Source organism: Taudactylus pleione, unplaced genomic scaffold (assembly GCF_031769625.1).
Source record: "Taudactylus pleione unplaced genomic scaffold, aTauple2 ptg000041l, whole genome shotgun sequence".
Classification (NCBI taxonomy): domain Eukaryota; kingdom Metazoa; phylum Chordata; class Amphibia; order Anura; family Myobatrachidae; genus Taudactylus; species Taudactylus pleione.
Window position 1 is genome coordinate 70,719,250 of NW_028284443.1, and position 25,456 is coordinate 70,744,705.

The 25,456-nt window shown below is 40.4% G+C and overlaps 1 protein-coding gene across 8 annotated transcripts in view; it reads right to left on the reverse strand.

The window, feature by feature from the left end:
* LMO7 (LIM domain 7) overlaps positions 1 to 25,456 on the reverse strand; it is a 163,528-nt gene that overhangs the window by 69,041 nt on the left and 69,031 nt on the right. For all 8 annotated transcript variants that reach the window (XM_088459274.1, XM_088459265.1, XM_088459288.1 and 5 more), the window contains exon 5: positions 10,904 to 11,010. In XM_088459274.1, coding sequence (XP_088315400.1) covers positions 10,904 to 11,010 — 107 coding nt within the window. The remainder of the gene's footprint in view (positions 1 to 10,903; positions 11,011 to 25,456) is intronic.

A 25,456-nucleotide genomic window follows, 5' to 3' on the forward strand; every position in this document is an offset into this window, starting at 1 on the left:
ATTAGATGCAATCTTGACAGCATCATTCTATAACACTAGATCTCAACTCCAGTCATCATTATCACCAACAGGTCAGGTTTTATTGATTTCTTTAATCATCCACTGGTGAGATAATGTGTTTTGCTGAGTCAGCAATCATCCCACTAATTTCCAGAGACAGAAATCTGCAAAACAGGACCTAAAACTGGAGGGATGAGGTGGATAACCACTGCTCTATAGGAGTTTTAGTCACAGGAGAGCTGTAGTCCTTGTAAGAGCAGTAGTCCTGTCAGCTGTCCAGCCTAAAATGCCCAAAGGCACACAAAAATGTGCCACCATATAGAGGAAAAGCAGCTGCTGCAAAAGGGCATAAAAACAGAATTGATAAAAAAAAAAAAAAAAAAAACTGACAATTTAATAAAACAAAACAACAACAAATGAATGAAGACCATTAGGATGTGGTGGGTCACTATTTTAGTGCAGTATTTCTTGAGACTAGCGTTCACCTTCATATATTCTTTCATGAACTGTTAAAAGCATCATACAGGCAAGGGCAAATACGTTTTTCTGACACTTATTAGTACTACAAGTTTACTTAAAAAGTGGATTTTTTGGACTCTTCAATATCAAATCTCTCTTCACATTTTCCCATATATGGTTTTATATTAATTGTGATTAAATGTACGGTATACTGCCAATCTTTAGTAAACCCATAATTTGCTTATGATTCACATCATCTCAGGTGTTGTCTAGGGTGTGACAACACAATTTAGGGATTGTCCCAGTCTGAAAATACATGTTCAGTGATAACTTCCCACTTAACGTGTGTATTTTGCATGTAATACAAGTAGCATCACAGTATTTGCTAAGTTTTCAAATATAATGAACTATATATTGTAAAAATGTAAGATGCCAGAGGAGAATGCTGCCTGTACAGCTAAATGATTAATGCAAAGAAAAAGCAGCTTACTTTAAGTTTTACGGCAAGTGAACAAGATCCACTTACTTGTAGACACTATAATCCACATTCAGAGATGCTTTGCTGCTGAACTGGTGTATTAATACTGGGTACCTGATCAGTCTAGACCACAGGTTCTCAAACTCGGTCCTCAGGACCCCAAATAGTGCATGTTTTCCAGGTCTTTTCACAGAATCACAAGTGAAATAATTAGCTCCACCTGTGGATTTTTCAAAATGTGTCAGTGAGTAATGACTACACCTGTGCACCTGCTGGGTGACCTGGAAAATGTGAACTGTGTGGGGTCCTGTGGACCGAGTTGAGAACCACTGGTCTAGACCAGTATATGGCTTGTTAAATTTGTATTGTGTACATTGTTTAAGTTGAACTTTTCCCCTCCCTTTTTTTCTTTCTGTACCCCCACAAAAAAAAAAAGTCAATAAAATATTGATTTGAAAAAAAAAAAAAAAAAAATACTAGGTACCTGATAAATCAACTTTTATCTAGGTGGACACTTACTGCAGGACTGAGCCCTTTGCCCCTTTTTTAAAGCAGCAACTGCAATAGATGAATAGACTCCCTTCTCCTCTAAGACAAGGGCACACCGCAGTCATTTGCAGAGCTGGTTGGCGAGTGAGGTCCAATTAGCTCTTTAGTTGCTTGAAGTAGAGGTAACCCAGCAGTACCAATACCAGTGCTGCTAGTAACTGGGCAATATACTTCGCACATGGGAGTAAAGAGCACAGCAGCCTGCATAATGAGCTGATCAGGGGTCATGGAGGTTGTGGTGAAATCTGCCAGCACATGGCACTTTGCTCTTATGCTGTGTACAGCACAGGTAAGTGAAGTCACTGAGTATGACATCCAACAAGCAAGGAGGTAATTAGCAAGTGTGCATTATGCTTATATGGACATGACAATGTCAGGGTTCTACATATTGCCAGTACAACTTATTATGTTTCGACATATATGATATAATAAGATATGTTATCTAAATATTCAGACAGATAATTGCTGTATTATACCATGCAAAAATTTATTTGAGGACTTCTGAAAATGTAGGAAAGCTTTACAAATAATTAACTGTAGAAAATGCAGCCTGACACGTTAATTGGGCTGTTACACAATGGTGGGATCACTATATATGGAAGCAGAGAAGGTTTGCACGATGTGCTTTGTCAGTAATGACAGGGTCATTGTATGTTGCATAACTCTAAACCATTCCACCACCCACAAGAGTAATGCAGTATCTGCAGACAACTAGGAGTGCCACTTTTAACACACAGAAAAAAAATGGACAAAAGAGCCGTGCAGCTTTCCATATCAGATATGCGCAATGCTGACGGTCTCATACTGAAAGCCAAACGTTGCAAACACCAATTGCCCAAATTGATGAAGTTAATAATGAAACTACCATTCCCATACATAGTCCTTCAACCACAGAGTTAAGTAAGATTATGTAACCTTTGGTATAGAACTGGTTGTTAAATGGACAATTAAGTCTCAAATTATATTTTTATGACACGTAAAATAAACAGATCACTTAAAGTACTCCGAGTTCTCACGTCATCCAAAAGCCAGGACATGAAGAGAAATAACAAAATGGGTTGTAACATGGGGGCTGTAAGATAGGAAGGGTGGAGGTTATAACTGCAAAAGGATAGAAATTGTTCTGATAGAATAATCAGTTATTTCCCATTTTGATGTAGTTCCCATTCTCACATCTATTGGTCACGATAAAATGTATTTAGCAGTCAAATCGCCAAAAAGTCACCTGATCATGAGAACAGGTAGAGAACTTGCAGTTTCGATTAAACTATGGCATTTCAATTTCTTCAATATAATTTAAATTTGGGAATTCCCAGTAGTACCGTAATTCAACAGGGCAAGTAAAGGCCCCCATACATCAGCAATCGATTGTGGCAATTCTGCAATTTGCAATCGATTGCGATCTGTGAAGCCCATACATTGTGTATAAAAATCTGCAGACTGCAACCAAACAGTGATTGGAATTGTTAAATCAGATTGTCCAACATGTTGGATTTCACAGATGGATTGGGGCTGTAGATTGCTAGTGTATGGACATGATCAGCAGATTTGCAGACCGTTACTAGTAAAATGCATTTCAAGATTGGCAGATCTGTGTTTGCTGCAATCGATCTGCAAATCACTGAAAAAGATCTGTAATGTATGGGCACAGATTGCTAGATTGGGAAATCCTAATATAGGGCAATAAATCTTCAAATTGTTCAATTGTGGTTTTCAGATTGCTGATGTATGGGGGCCTTAACTTGTACAATGGCTAATAAAAGTAGATATATTAAAAAAGTGGATAAATGCACGGAATAGATTAATAATAATTAAATAGGTTACTAGTTAGACCACATCCAAAGTTTTAGGATGTCCCCTGTAAGGACATAGGAGGAGAGAACACAGGATGATTTACTGGCAGACAATCACATTAACATGTGTAATGTCCAATGGTCTGCAGCCAATACAAAGACGGAAAAATTCAACATTCATGGCAAGAATCATACAGGGGCTAACGGGTTGTCAGTTGCGGGATGTCGGTGCATGGGATCCCGGTGGTCAGTATCCCCATAGGGTTAGGATAGACACCTGTCTGTCTGTATCCTAACCCCCCCAGTGCCTAAACCTAACCTCCCCCTCCCCACACCATAAACCTAACCCTCCCCCTAGAGCCTAACTCTAACCCTCCCCCTAGCCCCAATACTTACCTTCGGGATTTCAACGCTGGGATTCTGTCGCAGACATTGAGCGCCGGAATCCCCGAGGTCGGTATTATGACCACATCTCGTCAGTTGCAAATGGAAGAAAACTCCATCAACATAGCAAAGGATTATTTCCTGTAAGGATAGAGAAACTGTGGAGTGGTGATGGAAATTTATTAACAAAAAACTTTTTTTGCCTTCCATTAGTTCAAAAAACAGTCAGAATGTATGAAATGTAGAACTTGATGGACCTGAGCAGTTTGTTATTTACTATGCAACCTACAGTTACATCCAAAATACCCAGATGTATAAACAAATACTTCATGTGATACAGGTTTAAAGTTTGATAAATGTACCGACTTCTTCTGATGCTACTTAACATGGGCAATTACCTGATAATTACAATGTTACATGGATAACTACAATATCATCAATTATCATTGTTTCAGAAAGTATGAACCGCCCAGCTTCAGCGTTATAAGCATTAGTATGAATTGCTGTCTTCTTTGGTTAAGCACAAAGATAAATTGGGGTCCTTTACTTTGTTATGCTGGACACAGAGTCCTGATAATGTGATACTTACATTGATTAATTATTGTCCCTCTAGTTGTGGGCTGCATAGATCGTCACATGCAACAATTCAGATTTGAGAATAGGTCATGCTAGAAGGACAACCAATCACAACTGAAATGGGATAAACGTATGGCTGTATCCAGTACTGGGCAACAAATTGTTTCACATACTGTATATCCTTGTACATTTATTTAACTCGCTTAATGATAGGTAATTGTCATCAGTTATATAAAAACATTCAGGCAACAAAACTAGACCAACAAGATGTAGTAGTACACAGGTCATTGCATGTGCAAAAAAGGAAAACAGCTATACAAAAAGATGAGAAAAGCTCAATTATCTTAAACCACAATTACATTTTAGCAATCATGATGATATACACATTACAATCTCTCAGTTACATTTAATAGAAACACTACATTATGATTCAAGAGTAAGTTATATTTCAGGACTTTTTTTTCCCCTTCCAATTAGTATGGAAAAGATCAATAGGCCTTTCATGGGGTATTTACTAAAATAATTATTTTACAACTCATGGCTCAGAACGATTAGCTACTAGTAGGTGATGACAGAAAGTGCAAGTCTATGAGAAGGGTATTTGATCCCAGCCATAATCCATGGTACACAATTTCACCACATTCAGATCTCACAGTTCAAATACTGTTGCCTCATATATTCCCACAGAAGTGCTGCAGGTATCAGTTTACGTTTAGGGCTAAACAACAAGCTCAAGTTATTTTTCTACCAAAAAACTGGAACTTGGCGTTATATAATACCGTAAGTTCCCTCTGCTCTTTGCTACAGGGAATGATCAGAGGAAGGAGGAGAATTTGACTATAACAGAGCTGTCCAAACTTTGGCATTGGTGAGAAATGAATGCTCATTTCTCTCATGGCTCACTAGTGCTTGAATACGACTACTGGTCACAGAATATTGTTTACAATAAAAATAAAACACACTCCCACTGTACACCTGACTTTATTCCTTTATTTTTGTGCACTTTTACATTTCACAAATCAGGATGGATACTTTCAAACATGATTGAATGTTGTCTAGTGACGATAAACCTCTCCCAGCCAGCAAACGCTGAGATTGCAGGATGGAAGCCGGTGTGTATTAACCTTCTCACCAAATGCATGAAAGAATGACTTTGTCGAGCTCTGTCATTTGTTTTATCTGTAGGAGATTAGTCCTACTTTAAAATATATATATCATCATAGACCGTGCTATGGACCAGCTTGGCAGCCAGTGTTCGCTTATAGAAGGTTACTTACTTGGTGGCAAGAGCAATTATCCATACCCAAGGTTGCAACAAGAACTCCTCTTGCCCAAAAGCACCAATACCTAAACGATGAAGGGGTTCCCACAACCCTAAGTAAAGTATACTCCCAACAAAACAGGCCACAAAAGGTCACACTGGGAAATATTTGGACAAGATAATTTTTTAAAGAATATTTTAATTTTAAAATATAAAGTATAACGAAAAATCAAAACATACTTTATATATTCACATCTTTACAATACTCTAAGCAGCAATACAATATTTGTGAATCAAGGGAACTAATAACTCACCTACTAAACTGATCATAAACTGACAGCATTATCTGTACGTGTCTTCACAGTTAAACCCTCCGGGGGAGATGTATCAAACATTCTAAAGTGAACAGGTAGAGAAAATGTCCATAGCAACTAATTCAATTCTTCTCTTCATTTTATAGAATGTACTTGTTAAATGAAAGCTAGAAGTTAATTGGTTGCTTTAAGCAAAAACTTATCCACTTGGCCTCTCCTAGCCCCCTCAATGAGAAGCTGCACCACAAACCAAGAACCAACTCAGCAAGGTACTTGTAATTTAAACCTTCACCAACCTTACATTTTAAAGCTGTCCAATCGGGTAGATTACATCAGCATTCCAAATACAAAAACCAGCAATTAAATATTCTGCTGTAACTAATATCCCTTTCAGGCATATCGAGAATCCCGGGTTTTTGCCGGGGCTTGGCCAAACTACCCGGGACTCGCTTAATTCTGAAAGGCAACAACTCGGGATCACAGTTGTCTGTGTAGAAAACCCAGGTTAAGTCTGAATGATGCAAACTGGGATCTTACACCCTCGTCACACCTAGAAGACTCTGGCCATTCGGGGCCGCCTGGAGGGAGCGGGACGGGCCTCCTCCTGCAATAGCAAATAAACTAACAGTGCAGGATCTGGGGAGACAAGTCAGTGCTTTGACAGCCCTAACAACAAGGGGTGAAGAGAGTACCTTATAGATTGGAAAGCTGTGGCTGGTCCATGCCGCTGTGTATAGAAACAGCCGGTGCACATTAGCGACAGGCGCTGCCAGTTGTGGTAAGGGCTAGTGGCTGGAAAAGTTGGGTATGGGATGCCCGCGCTTGGGAACCTGGCGGTCAGAATCCTGACGCCGGCATCCTGAGAAGGTTATGATAGACACCTGTCAGTAGGTATCCTAACCCTCTCCCTCCCCCCTCCGCAGCCTAAACCTAAAAACCCCACTGCTTGCCGTCGCACCGGCGCCAGGATTCTGAGAGGTGTCAGGATTCCGGCGCCAGCATTCTAAGCATCGGCATCCCGACTAGTGGTATTATAACTATGTCCCCTGGAGAAAGTGTGTGTGACTGCGTGTGTGTATGAGTGACACAAGAGCAGCCTGTCAGCCATGGCTGTTAGAATACCAGGGCAGACCCACCTTATGTCAGAAAGGGGTTGACCCGGGAATTTCCAGGGTCTCAGTTGTAGTGTGAAAGGGGGTCTCAAGCAAAAACCCAGGTCTGAGCAGGAAAAGTCCCAGGCATATGTCTGAAAATGGTATAAATTTTCCTCCTTTGCATGGGATGCTCACTAGTACAGTGGCGCTCAATTCCAGTACTCAAGTACCGCCAACAGGTTATGTTTTTTGGATTTCTTTTAATCATGCTCATGTGAGTAATCTGTTTTGCTGGGTCAGTAATTATACCACCTGCTTCCACAGACAAAAATCCTGAATACATGACCCATTGGGGAGAGTTGAGAACCACTGCACAAGATAGCATACTGGAGTTCAATAGGCTATTTATCTCTGGAACCTTTGGTCCACTATTCTGCTGATGCATGGTCTATATGTACTTCATTATTGATATTCTCAAAAGAATTCAGATCTAATTCTATCCCTGCAGCTCCCAAATTACACTGCTAATCAGGGCCATTACCCACGATTAACAGCGTTGGTGAGCATGGAAAAAAGATTTTCTATAGATGCTCATCGCATCAGTGGAACGGATGGAAGCTATGTATTATTTAAAAGTCATCACGGCAGCAGAGAAGTCTTCATCCCCTCTGCCAGCTACACTGGTCGGTAACGATTCGAGTAGTAGTCCCACTCATCAGGCCAGTCGGTGGTCTGTTAGCGCATGCATGAGCTGGCTTTTGCATGCAAACTGGAAGCCCTTACCTGGTCTTCCATTTCCAGACACACACCACCCGAAAAAAGAAAAATTTTTTTTTAACATTTTATTTATTTATTTTTACACAAAAAAGCATAATTTTAATGGTTTCACTTTTTCATGTAGGCAGCTCCAACTAATGCCATCCAGAGATGGCATTACCAATCAGAGGACAGTAGCAGTACTTGTAATGTTGCGGTACATGGGGAAGTATTGCAAGAGGCCCCTGGTGTTGGCCAATGCCAGTGATGGGCGTCAGCAGCAGGAGGACATTCTTAAATAGACTGAAGCCCTAAATGCTGCAAAAAAACAAAAAACAAACACCTTTTCATGGGATATAAGCTCTTAAAAAATAGTCCACTAAAATAAGAATGGATTCATACCTAACCTAAAGCCACACATGATCTGTTTAACCTGGTTATACAGGTAGGTGACCAAATTGGACAATCAGTCCCCCACTTCTGTTATCTGTAAAGCGTGTTGTTGAGATTGAAAAATAACCACATACCATAGGCAGTTAAAGGACAACTGCAGTCATTTGCATATCACATTTGCTGATCTAATTATCCTACTAATTTCAACAAGATGGTTATTGGGGATCACTATAGTTTAAGGGCAACATACACTGCAAAATTTAGTATATATATATATATATATATATATATATACATACATATACACACACACACAAACACCCCTTGGGTACTTTATATATCATCAAAAATATCGTAATGAAGAGTGGAAATGAAACCAAGTACACAAAACAGAGCAGGCATATTCCTGATGGACATAGACATCTGTATAATCTGTCACTGAAACAATCCTTTGGTGTCACTTCAAAAATATCTCACGTCGGATCTATATTTATCTAGCACTGCTGTTATTAGAAATCAGGCAAAGCCAGCAATCCTGGGAAACTGCAAAGACCCAATTATCCAGATGACTGGCCACAGTAATGATTCCGATCTAATGTCATAAACTTTGGAAAAATACGCTGACTAAACTATCAAAAACATCTGCAGTATCTAAAAAAAAAAAAAAAAGACATAAAAACAAACTGCACACAAGCCTAATACTCCATTTACTAATTCAAATAACATTACACTGAAACACGATAGGAAACTAAACACGCAAAAACTTCAAATAGTCAACCTAGAGGCATGCATTTGTTGCACATATGGCACCCTCTTCATACACATTTTTAAACAGTACAACTGTAAAATGCACAGTGTTGTATAAAAATGTATGGTCGTGAATCTAATGCTCAAACCCCCATAAGCAATTAGCAATAAAAACGTAATAAAGTTTTTACCCAGCTTTATAGGTCGTCCACCATTATCATTTGGGAAAAAGGTTACTCACACGTAAAAAAATAATATACTGTGCTGTGTTCTTAAATTTTCATTGTGTTAAAATAAATTGTAAAAAGTGCAAAAGTGTAAACAAGTCCTTAGTTTGAAGGCCTGCTAAGGTATCTTCAGCTGGTGAAGCTATGGTTAGGTGTGGACAGGCAGTAGAGATTGTCATATGGATCAATTATCCTTATAAGAGCCATATTTCTTGGCAAACATCCATGATAAATGTGTTTAGAAAAAAATAGTATAGGTCTGTGTGAATGAGCCCTAAAACAAATTGAATGCAATAAAGCAGATCTCAAACTCGCCAGTTAATAAACTCTACATAAGTTACAGTAGCACATAACCGCTCCACATTTAGGGACATATGTATCAATGTTTGAATATATATATATCTATATCACCAACCAATCAGCTTCTAATGTACATTTTTCAGGCTGAGTTTACGAAATGATAGTTTGGAGCCGATTGGTTGGCGATCTATATTTCACAATTTTATCTCACATCAAGCTTTGATACATATGACCCTTAATCCAAATCCAGGACAAGAATCAAATGAGCCATATGCCAGTGCACTGTAAATTCCAAACAGAGACCAAGCAATGGGATTTTAGCATAGAAAAGGCACTGCACCCTGTTATTTCAATTAATTGTCTACATACAGATATGTAAAGGAAACATTTCTGCAATCTACAGAAACTGAATAAACAATGTATTGAACACACACTAATTATTCGACTTGCCAAAACATGTATAATTCCTGTGTATTATAATCATACAGTACTATAAAAACACTGGGCTTTGTATTTCTAGTAAAGCAAAATAGAACCAGCTACAGTATGAATCTTAGCTCTTCTTTCAGCATTACCTACACATACGTATTTGTAAACTTCTTCAATTCATAAAACAACAACTATGAGCTAGGAAGCACAATACATGGATTAAGGTGATGCTATATTATTATCATTTATATATATGGCGCCACAAGTGTTCCGCAGTGCCTTACACAGTACATAGACAAATAAGTGACCAGTGACTTACAGTACAGTGCATGACAAGGACATGGATAATATACATTGCTACATTAGCGACCATAACACACAAATAGCAAATCCTAAACAACAAAGTGTAAGGTGCCCTAGTGGGGAGTAAGGAGTAGATGAAAATAAAGTAAGGAGAAGCACAAGAAAGTAGAGGGCCCTGCTCGTAAGAGCTCACATTCTAAAGGGCTATAGACTGCAACATGCCTTAGAAATCACAGCGTGCTCCTTGCTTGTCCATCATTTCCTGAATTTCCACATGAGAATAAGCATAATGCTTGATCACACACATTTCACATGGAGCCCTAATGTATGTACGGAAAGACACACTTTCCATACCATCCCTTCAATTCGGGACACTCATACAACCACAATGTTGTTAAATTTGTGGCCTATGTATAAGATCCCAGCGTACATGACTGCTCTTCCTCATTTATGGACAGCCATCTTTATAGAAGTATATGGTCATTAGCTTCCAGGCGTCAAATTAGTATTTCTTATCATAACTTGTGAGTGCCGACCATCACCAGTTTTAAATGGTACATTAGCATGTACTGCACAGTGACATGTCTACATTTCAGTATTGTGCTTCCAAGACTGAACATGTATAGCAAGAGTTAAATACAAGTCAGACTAGCTGTGCTACTTTAGAACACCAGACAGTAGTAACCAATTAGAGTCAGCATTAGGGACGCTTACATGCTCCACATCTGTCAGTGTGCAGCTTCCCTCATCAACTAGTTAGAATTCAGTCAATACTCACTTATCACTGTCACTTGCAATTTATTAGCAACAAGGCAATAGGACTATAGTAATGCAACTTACTTGACTGTAACACGATTTGATAAATCCTGAAGATCACCAGGATGAAAAAGTTGTGCTTCTTTCAATCCAAGTTTCTCGCACGCCCGCAAGAATACATTGATATTATCCTGTGAAGATAAGTGGGAAAAATGATGGCTTAGCTGAGCAGTTCAAAATCAAAACAGCTTATCGAAAATTCCAAAGTCCACAAGAAACAAGAGATAGGATAAATGCAGCTAGCAGGGAGTGTGTATTGTAATAATGTTTCATAGACAACAGTAGGCTGCCTCTAACTTGTGTGGCTGAGTGACGCTGCAAAGTTTACCTGCTGTTGTCAGAAAAGTACACACTTTGATGTCAGGCCTACAAGCAAACGCCCTCTTTCTCCCTTTGCACGGCAAACCTCACCTCTTAGGACTTTAAAAATAACTACAGCTAATGACATTGACCCACCCAGAAACTACTGCCAGTGCAGGCATAGGAAGCTGGGGAAAAAGAGGAGGGACATTCTGTTTCTATAGAGCACTGAATGATTGGGACACTGCACCTGGAATCTAGGTTTGGCCGTTTAGCAAGATCCTTACAGAATGTCAGCCTACACAGACAGAAGGAAAAAATGTCACAATTAGCATGGGACGGACAAAAAAGCACATTTAAAAATAAAGGGACAAGAATTTAGGAGTGGTAGATTACTCATTAGCTGCACCTGTTGAGCACTTTGCTCCAGCTATAAAAAGCTCATTGCATCTCAGATGTTATTCTGCAGGTCAGCTGTTGCAAAGGACACAAATACTGTACAAGCACAATGTTTTTAAAATGCAAAACACACAGTATTATTAAAGAGCAATGACTTATGCAGCCAATACCCCCTCTCTATGGAACTACAACTCCCAGAAAATCAAGTCAAGAGTTGCTGTCCCAACAATAAAGGTGCATACACACTAGACGATATGCTCCCTGAGCGATATCGTCTAGTGTGTCCCCGGCAGGCTGTGCTCAATGTCGTTTATGACATTGAGCACAGCCGCTGAACGATATCATTAACGATATCGTTCAGCGCCGGGCTCTCTCCCCCATTCCCTGACATGCAGCAACCTGGCAAGATCGTCAGGTTGGCCTGCATGTCAGCCCGATGAACGATGACGACGAACGACCCGCGGGAACGCGCGTCGTCGTCATCGTTCATCTTTTTGGGCTTAAAAATGGACGATAAAGTGGACGACTGAACGATAACGATATCGTTATCGTTCAGTCGTCCACTTTATCGCCCAGTGTGTACGCACCATAAGAGTAAGAGGCCAATATTAACTGAAAAACAAATAGTCTGACAATAACAAAAGAATTCCTAAACTACAATCAAATACAAAATATAAAAAAATAAAAAAAAACAGGGTAAATAAGCACCAATGTGTCAGCCCTGGAAAACCATTCAAGACATTACACAAGAGATAAAGACTCCAGTTACTATACATGCCTTTTTAGCAAACTCAGATTGCTGACACCTACTGTAACCCATAGGGAAGTAAAAAAATACCACATGGATGTAAAAAGTAATCCCACCCAGTGCATTTGCCGTACAGGATGTTTAATTATTTGATCTGCTGCTTTGCCTATGCAATGAAACGTACTGAGATCTGGTTAATGGTGACTTTAGTACACAAAAATGAAAGTAAATGCCTGCTACCTTCTTACACATAATTCTGAAAACCTAAAGCAAACATGCTCACTAAATATTATACAGTTGCTCAAAGAGCCGTTCTTGGCGCACCAGGTCCCATGCGACCAGTGGCGGGCTGGGCCGGGGGGCAGGGTGCCATGTGCCCCCCGGGCCGCAGCGTCATGCGGGCCGTCTATGTCACTGACACAGACTGCACCGCGTGTGTAGCGCTGACCGGACGGAGTTCGGTCAGCGCTACACAAGTGACAAACACACAGCCGCCGGCTCCGGTAGCTGTGTGTTTGTTGTAAGCAGCAGCCAATGAGAGTCTGTCAGACCCATTGCAGGAGCCGCTCCATCTTCCGGCTCCTGCAGTGGGTAATGGGAGAGGCGTCATGACATCATATGACGTCTCTCCCATAATGCAGAGCGACCAGGCCCGGGAGGACAGACGGAGGAGCAGATGGCAGCGGCGGGAGCGGGGATTCAGGTAAGTGTTTTTTTTTAATTTTGTCTTTTATATTACGTTTGTCTACTGGGGGAGGGGGGTGTCTGGCACTACTGGGGGCACTACAAAGGGGGGGGGGACTACTACTACTGGGGGCACTATAAGGGGACTACTACTACTGGGGGCACTGCAAGGGGGGTGGAGGGCTTCCACTGCGTCGCACTCTGCTCCTGTCAGGCTGCCGCTGACGGGAATCGGGAATCGGAATGGGTATTTCATACCCATTCCGTGCCATTGACACCACTGTTAGTCTGTTCTTCTCTTCTGGGGCATCAGAGTTGACCACAATAACCCATATCAACTGGAGAACTAGGAAATTGATTTCCCACAGACCCATTCCACTTCGTTGTGGTAACCACCACCAATGTACAACAGTGCAATATTATACAAAGCATTCTTGTCATTGCAGAATGAGGAGTGCAATTACTGTGTGTATAAGAATTTTATGCCCTAACACAGTGTACAATATTCTGTCTCTGTATTTTGTGTTCCATATAAAAAAAAACTAATAGAGGAGATTGACCCCAATCACTTCAAAACCCATTCATACTGAGGATCTGAGCCACCAGCATAACAGCACTGTCCAAAAAATCAGTACTGGGAGATAAAGGATTGATTCTACCTTAATCAAGCAATTGTTCGTGCATATGCTGTTGTAGTTTCATAGCAGGAGTTCACATTTCTGAAAATCTTTTCATACCAAAAGTAATTTTCAATGGCAATGACAACTAAGACAGCATTGTTTTGCAGTAATGTCATGTGTCACTGCAGTATGTCATGAGTCAAGAACAATTATGAACAGACCTACACCATGCACCATTAGCAAATGAGCCAAGTAACCACTTTTCTATTTAATTAAAATAAAATCACTTGCCATAAAAGATAAAAGAGCATTTTCTTGTCATTTCAAAGTTGAATGTCAACCTAGATAACACGAGTCAAAGTAGGCCTATGGTAAGGTGCTGATCTAGACTGTAAAATTCCATAATCCATTCAGTCACATGAGAAAATGGCCAAGAACCAAATTGCAATGTGGACGACTACAAAATAAGACTTGCTTATTTTTAGATTAGTTTTCTTATGAATTCCCATGTTAGTTCCCATGTGTTCTTATTGAAAGCTAGAACTATGTTCGACTAAAGGTTGTAGTAGCTTAACAGCCGGCTTGAATCATCATAATTCATCTCCATAAAAAATAAAAATGTTAAAAAAATTGTCAGATCCTTTGACAAAACTAAAAACACTGATAACAGGAAGGTGCAGATACAGATGTGTCCTCATACATCTAGCCGCCTTGCGCGCTAAACAGCCCTTTTAATCGCGCCATGCCGTGGCGTGACTCTGTAGCACTGTGCGTCTTTTTGTGCAACTTTTTACCGTAAAATGAGTCTTAGCTATTCGCATCACTGTGTGACTATCACAAGCAGCTTCTGCTGAATAAAATGATACGCAACATGCCTATGTTGTCTGTGCGTCTCCGAGTGTATCTGCATGTGAAATGTTCAGTTACAGTGTTACAACCCCTGACACTGTAACGTAGCATTTCACTTGCAGATACACCCGCAGAAACAAAGAGAACATAGGCATACTGCATATCATTTTATTCAGCAGAAGCTGCTTGTGATAGCTACTCGCATCACTGTGCAAACAAGACACATTTGAAGGTAAAAAGTCGCACAAAAGGACGCTCTGCGCTACCAAGGCACACAGAGCTCCCGCGTTGTGTGACGTGACTTATAGCGCACGGAGAATAGATGTATGTGGACACATCTGTATGTGCAGCAATCATTCCAAACTATGAGACATACACAGTGGAATCAGAAAAGCCATTCACATGGATCACAAAGAAACTCTCATTATAAAGAATATAACAATATAACAATGTGCCACCACCAGACAGCTTTCTGTAGTACACTGAAAATTATGTAGTATCCTGGGACTATAGGTATTATTATCATCATCATTTATATGGCGCCATAAGGGTTCCGCAGCGCCTTACAATGTACAGAAACAAATGAGCACACAAGACAACAGTTATTAACAGTACAGACAATGCAGGACAAATACATGATTTATAAACAATGCTGCATAACACCTAAATAAGCAGCAGAGTGTCAGTAACCAAATTTTAGGTGCCATTGTAAATGAAAGTAATGCAAGAAGCAGCACGTGAGGGAAGAGGGCCCCGCTCGTGAGTGTTTACATTCTAAGTGGAGGGAGGTATGATCCATTACATTCATAGATGATATGCACTGGAGTGTTTGCTGATGTAACAATTCACAAAACAAATGGAGCTTCACCAATTAAATTTCAGTGGGATGCCCAAAATGTAAAAACCCCATTGAAACAAATGCAAGAAACTTTGCTAGTAATAAAATATTTTTCAACCAGCCGGAGTGTCACTGTAACCAAACCTACATTAGATAGACTAAAGGCGGGTATACACTTGCCGATTAAAATGAGCGATTGAACGATAACAATATAGTTATCGTACAATCGCTCATTAATCGTGTATGAAAAGGTCATAAACGACCAGCGATGCGCGCTCCCGCTGGTCATTTCCAATATCAATCATCACCTGAACATGCTGGACAATCTGCCGATAACTACAAATTGACCATATTCAGGGATGAGGGAGGGTGCCTACACTGAATGGCATATCGTTCAGTGTAGGCACTGCAGGGGAAGAGGAACGACTGTACGATTACAATGTTGTAATCGTACTGTCGTTCCACTATCTGCTAGTTGAACACACCTTAAGTTGGTTCCCAATAAAACAGGGGGACTACAAGCATGGGGTTCCCCTGTCATAGCAGAAGCCACCATCATACCTTTCTTTCCTCTCACATACCATATCCAAGAGACTAGCTGGCCCTCGCTATTAGTGATATGGCTCTTCCTGGCACATGCCAGTTTAGTGGTCCCAGTAGAATGTTACTGTACAGCACCACCCCTGCTATTAATACAAATATAGTATGGAAAAACAGTACAATAGAAAACACTGACACGTAAAAATAAAGTTTACTAAAGTCACTCCTGAAAGCCACACACACACACACATTATATATATTATATATATACATATATATACACACACATACATAGATAGAGATAGATATCTATCCATCTATATAAAAACTATTAGAACTGGTACTGGTAATGAGCGCCTCACGTTTTAATATGAACTTATATATGTATATCTCCAATATCAACCTTATATTAGAAAGTGCTCAGTGAACTGGCTACAGTGCCAAGTGTATACATCTAGTACAAATTAATCCGAAAAAAGTGCAATATGTAAACACAATACATTAGCATGTACAAAATCATAGCAATATATATCCAACTTGTAAATATGTGCAAAAAACAATAATCAGGAGTATATAAAATATGTGAAACAATATTTATTCAACACCAACGAACTATCCTCATACAAGTAGGATAGTATATCTAAAATTCACAACAAACATACATATACAAGAATATATTATTTCAAAATAAAATGGAGGATAAAACTTGCTTATCTGATTGTAAAAAAATTGGTAAGTTCATGAAAGGGTAGAGAGCAGGAGCATCCTACGTGTTTCGTCCATGTATTGGACTTCAAGGACTATAGGGGCTCCTGTATGGCATCTGATATTTATACCCCTTTAATGAGGACAAACAAGAGCAGATTAGAAATGTCTATGTCTATGGAGTGTGCTGCTGGGGTGTTGGGGGGGGGGGGGGGGGGGAGGCTGGTGCTGGGGTGTTGGTAAAGGGGGAATTGTGCTGTTGGGATGTTGGTAAGGGAGTGGAGTGTGATGGGAGTGGAGTGTGATGGGGTGTTGGTAGGGCAGGGAGTGTGTAACTGCTGCTGGTGTAAGGGGAGGGGGTGTAACTGCTGCTGGCATTAAGGTGTCGGTCAAGGGGGAGCAAGTACTGGAAGCAGGCTCGGCAACATCCATATACACCTGTAGCACCTTACACCTCCGTAAGTGCTGGGCACATCTCAAAGTGTGATGAATGGGGGGTGTTCCGCAAGGACACGCCCCCTTTCCGGAAGCTGTAATTACCTTTTTTTTTTTAGTCGGCACAAATAGAAACTTTCGCCCTGAGCTCCACAATGTCTAGAACTGGCCCTGGGTATAGAGCCAGGGTGCACCTCCAAAAGCCCTCTGCAGACCCCTTCAATAGACAAAATATGGACTTGGAAAGAAATCATAGTACATCATCTGGCAACACCAACGTTTCAGATGTTTACTACATCTTTATTCAAGGATATACATACATCCATACACACCCACACATATATATATATATATATATATATATATATATATTCCAAATAGGTCCACACTCTCGTCTTCAATAATAAATTGCTGGGGTGACAGACCCATATGGGATCACAATAATCCTCTTCATGCAAAAGTAGAAAAAAGGGGGGGGGGGGTAGCACTCACCAGTCTTCTTAAAAACATTTCTTTATTACATCTCAGTGAAAATTTTACAGCATATCAAAATCCGACGTTTCGGTCCTGTGCATGGACCTTTGTCAAAGGTCCATGCACAGGACCGAAACGTCGGATTTTGATATGCTGTAAAACTTTTACTGAGATGAAATAAAGAAATGTTTTTAAGAAGTCTGGTGAGTGCTACCCCCCCCCTTTTTTCTACATACATATATATATATATATATATATACACACACACACATACATATGTATACAAACACACACAAACACACACACATATACACACACACACGTAAACATACACACAGATACACATTATATCTACATATAGCAGCACAGACGGTGCAATGGTTAGAATTACTGTCTCACAGTACTGAGGTTGTGGGTTCAATTCCCACCACCTCTAACTGTGTGGAGTTTGTATATTCTCCCTGTGCTTGCATGGGTTTCCTCCCACATTCCAAAAATAGGTAGGTTAAACGGCTCCCTACAAAAAATTAACCCTAATGTATGTGTACATGTGATAGGGAATATAGATTGCAAGCTCTTCTGGGGCAGGGACTGATGTGAATGGCCAAATATTCCCTGTACAGCGCTGAAGAATAGGTGTGCGCTATACAAATAACTGGTAATAAATAAAATATATAAGGGGATCGCAGTTAAAGAATTTTTTACTAAATAAGTATAATTTTTATAATGAGGTTTTATTGGCACTGTGCGCTTTGAAAAACCTCACCAGCTACACTTATTGAGCCCCTCTCAAAGAAAGGGCATCATATGAGTTAAACCTAATTAATTTGTGATTGATTGTATCAGTGGTGTCATACATAATAAATTGTATTTTATATTAATATGTTTTATGTAGCACTTTATATTCACATTTCCTACGTCAGTCGCTTATAGACCTGGTATATTGGCAAAAAAAAAAAAAAAAGAAATATATATATATATTTCTTTTTTTTTTCTGTACCTCAGCGAGTTGGGTTCTATCTACACTTCTATCTACATTGATTACTGCACCCCACTCAAATGTCGCTGACCTTTGCTTCCCTTAATGCCAAGGGTTTAAATACCCCTCAGAAGCGCTCATTGCTTTTCGAACCATTCCAGAACCTCAAGGCTGGGATAGTCCTTATTCAGGAAACCAAATTTGAAAGCGCAAATGCATCCCTCATTACATACCAAGAGATTCCCCACCGCATATTACTCTTCTAACCAGTCCGAACATAACGGAGTGGCTATACTGATCAATAGTAAAATTGCTTTCTCCTTATACACGGTACACACAGACTCAGAAGGGAGGTATATTATCCTGACGGGCAAATTGGGTAATTTGGAGTGCACAATCGCTAATATATATGCACCTAACTCGAGTCAGTAATTTTTCAACTCTGTTTTTTCTAAAATAAACAAATAGGATAGGCAGCCTCATTATAGGAGGAAACTTCAATGCAATCCTTAACCACAAACTTGATAAAGGTCCTGCCCTTACCAGTGTACAACACTGTCCCATAACTCGCTGCCTAAACAAACACCTGTGCGAAGCAGGTCTATTCGATACATGGCGGGCTCTCAACCCCTCGTCTAGGGATTTCACTTTCTTTTCGATACCCCACCAGTCCTATTCAAGGATAGATCTTATTCTATGTTGAACTTCAGCTTCCAAACACCTTGTCGACGCCTCTATTGTGTCTAACCCTTGGTCGGACCACTCCATCGTCACCGCGTCTTGATTTTTTTGATGTCCTATCCTCACGTCCACCGTGGCGTTTAAATGAAACTCTACTTAACATCCCAAAATTTCAGGAAAAGGTCAAATCTGCCCTCGAGGACTATTTCTCTTTAAACAATGACCCTACTTGTACCCCTTTGGTGTGGGAGACGCATAAAGCTGTCAGACATAGTTACGCTTCCTTTAGAAATAAAGAATGCAGGTCGCAAATAACATCCCTAACCGCAGAGATTCATCACCTTGAAACGCTCATAAATGTACACCCTCCCATTCTTTATATGCCCAATTGACATCTGACAGGACGACCCTCAACGCTGAAAAGACTGAGCAAGCCCTACGCTGGTTTAACCAAAAATTCTATGAAAAAAAGCAATAAAGCTGACTCCCTACTAGCCAATAGGTTAAAAGCTTGGATAGCCAGAACAGGCATTCTAGCATTAAAAGACGATCGTTGTACTAACCATCATAATCCAATTACTATCAATTCTCTATTTAAAAATTACTACAAACACCTCTACAATCTCCCCCCACCACTGATGGTAGCACGGACCCCTCAATTGCGAACTATTTGGCTTTCTGTAATCTTCCCCAAATTGACTCCGCCACATCTACTGCTCTAAATAACCCTATCTCTGCAGAAGAAATAGTTTCAGCTCTCAAAACACAAAAATCTTCAAAGGCACCCGGCCCCGATGGACTACCAATGTCCTATTATAAAACTTTCCAAACCTCCCTGATACCACATTTAACTGTGGCTTTCAATTGTATTCTAGAAGGTTCCTAATTTCATCCGCACACGACCAAAGCTACCATAACCGTTATCCCGAAACCTGATAAGGATCCCCTTCTAGTGTCTAATTACCGTCCCATTTCGCTACTAAATACTGATTTAAAACTCTTCGCTAAGGTAATCACAAATAGACTAAACCCCCTCCTCCCGTCATTAATCCACCCCGACCAGGTGGGCTTTGTCCTGTCCAGGCAAGCGTGTTAACACTAGACGCACAATTGCTCTAGTTTATTATATTAACGCCCACAAAATGCCTTCTCTGGTGCTTGCTCTGGACGCGGAGAAGGCCTTTGACAGGGTTTCCTGGCCTTTTCTTTTCCAAACACTGCGTCAATTCGGGTTTCAGGGAAAATTCTTACAAGCTATTCAAGCCCTTAACTTACAGAAATTACAGAAATCCGTCGGCTACTGTTTCAGCAGGAGGTGTGCTTTCAGACTCCTTTTCAATAACCAACGGGACCAGACAGGGGTGCCCTCTGTCACCATTCATATTTGCCCTTATTATTGAACCACTTGCTGCTTGTGTACGGGCCAAGCCTGACATCAGTGGAATCAAGGTTAAACACTCTCAATACACCGCTTCCTTATTCGCGGACGACATACTTATCACACTGACAAAACCACTCACATCTCTTCCCAATTTGTTTCGAGTACTCTCCATATACGGTTCTCTATCTGGTTACAAAGTTAACCACAATAAATCCGAAGCTCTTCCTCTTCACCCACCTGGCAGTATGAAGTCGCTGTTGCAATCAAACTTTAATTTTATTTGGAAAAAAAGATTCCCTTAAATATCTAGGGGTACTCATCAATAAAGCCTATAATTACCTATATAAAACTAACTACCCTCCCCTCATCAGATCAATCCAAAGAGACCTGCAACAGTGGCAAACATTTTCTCTCATGGGTGGGTCACATCAACGCCGTAAATATGAACATTCTCCCCAAATTATTATACCTCTTCCAAACTCTCCCTGTTCCTATCCCTTCTCACACACTCAATTCCCTTCAAATCACTCTGTTTATTTGGAATTATCGAAAACCCCGGATTCGTCGAGACATACTTTTCAAACGTTCTTGGGACGGAGGTTTGGGGTTACCCTCTCTACACCGCTACTATAACGCGACCTGGTTGAGTCTAATGACCGCATGGCATTCACCTCGCCATGTCAAGAGATGGGTCGATTTGGAGAGTGATTTGGTGGATGTACATTTGGTCTCTTATCTACCTGGTTGTCCCGTAAACAGACCTAGGCTCTTCTATTTCCCACTATAGCACTCACACTCAGTAATTGGGACTCACTCAAAAAACTAAATCTTTCTACATGCCCCTCCCCTCTAACCCCCATTTGGAACAATCCTGCATTCCCCCCAGGTCTATCTCAAACAATGGCAGGTCCCTGGATATTAGCAGATGTCACAAGGTTTCACCATATAATTGAAGCTTCTTCTCCTAGGTCTTTTCAAGACATTCAAGACCAGCATAGAATACCCAATAAACTCCATTATCAATATCTACAAATCCGACATTTTACCACCTCAATACTCCCTGCCCACTCTCCCCCTACCCCCACTCCTATAGAGAGACTATGTATTTACAGCCATAACGACAAGGGGACTATCTCGCACCTTTATCACTCTATATTGGCATTGGAGTCTCCTCCACTTGAAACACACAAGAGGGCTTGGGAAATGGATCTTGGCCTCTCCCTTGGGGAAGAAAAAAATGGGACGCTATATGTCTAGCCATCTCTAAATGCTCTATTAGCATGGATATCTGCGAGAACTCCTATAAGGTGTATTCCAGATAGTATTTAGTGCCAGAATGTCTACACCAGATCTATCCCAGCTCCTCTAACTCCTGCTGGAGAGGCTGCGGCCAAGTGGGAACATTTTTTCACATCTGGTGGACGTGTCCTTTAATTGTCCCATTTTGGAACATGGTCCGTACCCTCCTATCTCAAGTTACTAACAACCCGACTTCTCCTACTCCAGCTAATTTTTTACTTTGTGCTCCAATTGACTCCATCCCTAACACCTCCAATAAACTAGTTCTTCATATCTCTTGCGCTGCCAAGTATCAAATTGCCTGTAACTGGAAAGTACTGTGTACTCCCAGTCGCCAGGAACTTCTGAACAGAATTGGGCTCATAGCAAAAATTTTATATATTACCAGTCTATGGAACAATAATGTCCAGAAGAACCATACAGTGTGGAATTCCTGGTATGCCTATCATAAATCACCTCTCCCAGGTCTAGGTTAGCTTCAACCCGATTCTCCCTTACACAACCATACATCAATGTTTATATTTCCTTTTCCCTTGTTTTTTTATTTTCTTTTTTTTCCCCGTCTCCCCCCCTCATCTTCCCTTTCCCCCCCTCTCTCTCTATCCCACTTTTCTATTGTTTTATCCCCCCCCCCCTTCACAAACTTCCTCTAGCTTCATTTTTTGCAGGCCTCTTTTCCTGATCTTTATTTTATGACAATTGTTGCTGATCGTTTATTTTTTGATATGTTCTATGCTAATATTATATACTGTGACAATTTTATAATTCACTGTCTTATTAAACATATTCAATAAACTAAATAAAAAAAAAAATAATTTAAGATGTGTTTCATCATCGTTTGATTAAACACACATATGGAACTAAGGATTCCAAACTCAGACCCATTTTTTATTTTTTACTTTTTTAAATCCCATGATTTTGGGATTACTGGGATGCAATCCCAGGATTGTCATTAAAAGAAGTAGTAAAACATTTTTAATGAAATTGCTGTGCACTGTGCCACTGGTACAGTACTGGTTGCCCTACATTATCGGACACTTATACACAAGTAGCCCCAAGGTTATCAGACCCTACACATGACCTCAAAGAGACCCAATTAAACTCCTGAAGTCAATCAGTCCCTCAGCATGTCATCAGAACCCTCCCATTTCATCATGGGACACACACATATCATCAGGGTACAGCTATTAAAAAAAAAAAAAAAAAAAAGAAGAACTAGAGAGAGCAATGAAGCCAGTTCAAGCAAGCAGGAGCAAAGTTTTGTTTTCTGTGCTTTTTTTTGACTCCACAACATAACAGCACACCAGGAGAACGTATTGTAAATTTGTTACAAACTTACTTGAGCAAGCTTAAAATGGTGTGGAATCGGAGAAGAGGAGGGAAACTCATTCTGTAGCCTAAATATGTGGTAACCAGAGAGAGCTACTGTCAAAAGCCAGGAAACCACACCCGGGGGAATGAGCAAGCCTGCACCATTCACACACAGTGAGGCGGTTCTTGCATATTACCTCGTGTGCAGTTGTCAGTCCACAATACTAAGAGGCCACTTGGGTCTAAAAAGGATCACATCCAGAATGCACATTTCTGTGCTGGGCTGACCTGTGCTGCCACATGGCTGATCCGGCAAGTCACTCGTGCCAGAGAGAGACAGTTACTCATTAACATTGACCTATGGAATGCCATAATACAAAAAGTTTTAATCTTTAAAATCCCAGGTATTCAGGAACCAAAAATTGACTGGGATCCTGGTATTGGAATCACTAACATGGACACACCTTGCTGAAAGATATACATTTTATAAAACTTTGATTACAGAGTAGAAAGACAAATGTCCTTATGGACATTTCTAAACATCCACTATTGAAGGCAGAGCTGACGGTAGATGTGTTGGGACTTGACCCTTGGTGAGCATGGCCTAGTGTGTTATGGTATAGTCAGACCAAGGTGCAAATACTGGGGCTCTCTTAATGTGCTGCAAGGGGTGTGGCATTTTCAAGTCTTAGTTACTTCTCCATGAGAGGCCCATGCCTATCAGATGGACCCCTACTCAGTCCAGGCTCTATATACCAGTACCCTTCTGTGAAGGTGGCCCTGATAGAAGGCACGTGTACACCACTACCTGCAGACATTAGTTATTTGGGGGCTAGAGAGTGTAACAAACATTCCATTTGGTTTCTGGATTTTTAACCGCTGCACACCGACTGCACTGAGGACTTTGTTATTGAAAAGGAGGAAAGCGGGTTGTACAGGAGGCCCAATTAGATCAATTACTCCAGGCAGTATTAAAAATGAATGCCTTAGTAACTGCCAAATATGTAATGAATAGATTAATTTCACTAGAACAGTTAGTGTTGGCTATAGGAGAGAAATGATGGAGTTGATTTGGATTCACCCTGTTAAGTATGACTAGAACATTTTCTTTTAGATTATTTATTGCCACTAATTCTGTATTTTGCTATATGCACAACAGTACATAAACAGGACCAGTCACTAAGAAAAAAAAAATTATATATATATATATATATATATATATATATATATAAACATCTGACCACTTATTTTTGTATTCTGCATTGAAATAAGTTCCTATAAAACTTTAAGACCATTTGAAATAGTCATTTAGTGACCAATTTAGGGGCATTTGTGGCCATAGAAAGCAGTTAAGAATTGAAATAATTTTCACATACAGGACGATGAATCCTGTATAAATAGGGATTGTGGTTGCTCCAAGTAAAAGGACTCATTCCCATCTGTCTGCAGCACAACCACCAGGCAATCAACAATTATATTTTGAAACCGCCAAATACAGAGAAATAGAATGCAATTTATCCATCATAAATGGGTATATAAATACTATGTGCTGCAGATTACATTAGACCAGTGATCTTTTAATAAATGTTTTGGTCGGCTAAAGGGGCCTATCCATTAGCAGACTTTCTGCACGATGCGACCAAAACCAGGAGGTTTTGGTCTGAACGTGCAGAAAGTCTGCTAGTGGACAGCCGTCAAGGACCAGCGATGCGCGTGCCAACCCCGACTATCTCTCCAACATGCCAGTCAACCTGACGACAGTCGTCAGGTTCGGCATGTTAGGAGATAGGAAGCTGGACGTGCAGCAGCACTGAAAAGACGTTCAGTGAACGTCTTTCAGTGCCGCTCAGCACCCGGCGACTTGAAGGTCTGAAGTCTATAAATGGATAGGCCCCTTAAGAATGAGGAGATTTGTTGATGAAACGTAGTGTTTGTCTTATAAAATTAAGATACAGTATGTAAAGACAATAATTATTAGCATTTTTTTTCACATAATACAAATAGATCACAAATTAGGGGTAGGGCTGTAGCACCAGGCCCGTATGATTCCTACCATGGGCTCCGGTACGGAAATATTTTGAAGGGCAACTCTTATGCTCATACAATTTATTGGCCTACTGTGAAAGCTTCTGAAGTGTGAATGCCAAAGAGACTGAAAAAGACAATATTCAGGAGGGAGTTAGACAATTTCAATTAAGTATTCTATTTCCAGATAAAAATAGCACCCATGGCAGGTGCCCCAACCCAGTATTAGGTTAGAAAGAGGCATCCATTAGCATTATTTTTGGACTCGAGTGTAGTAGGGAATTTTCATTTATTTGATAAAGTTAAGGC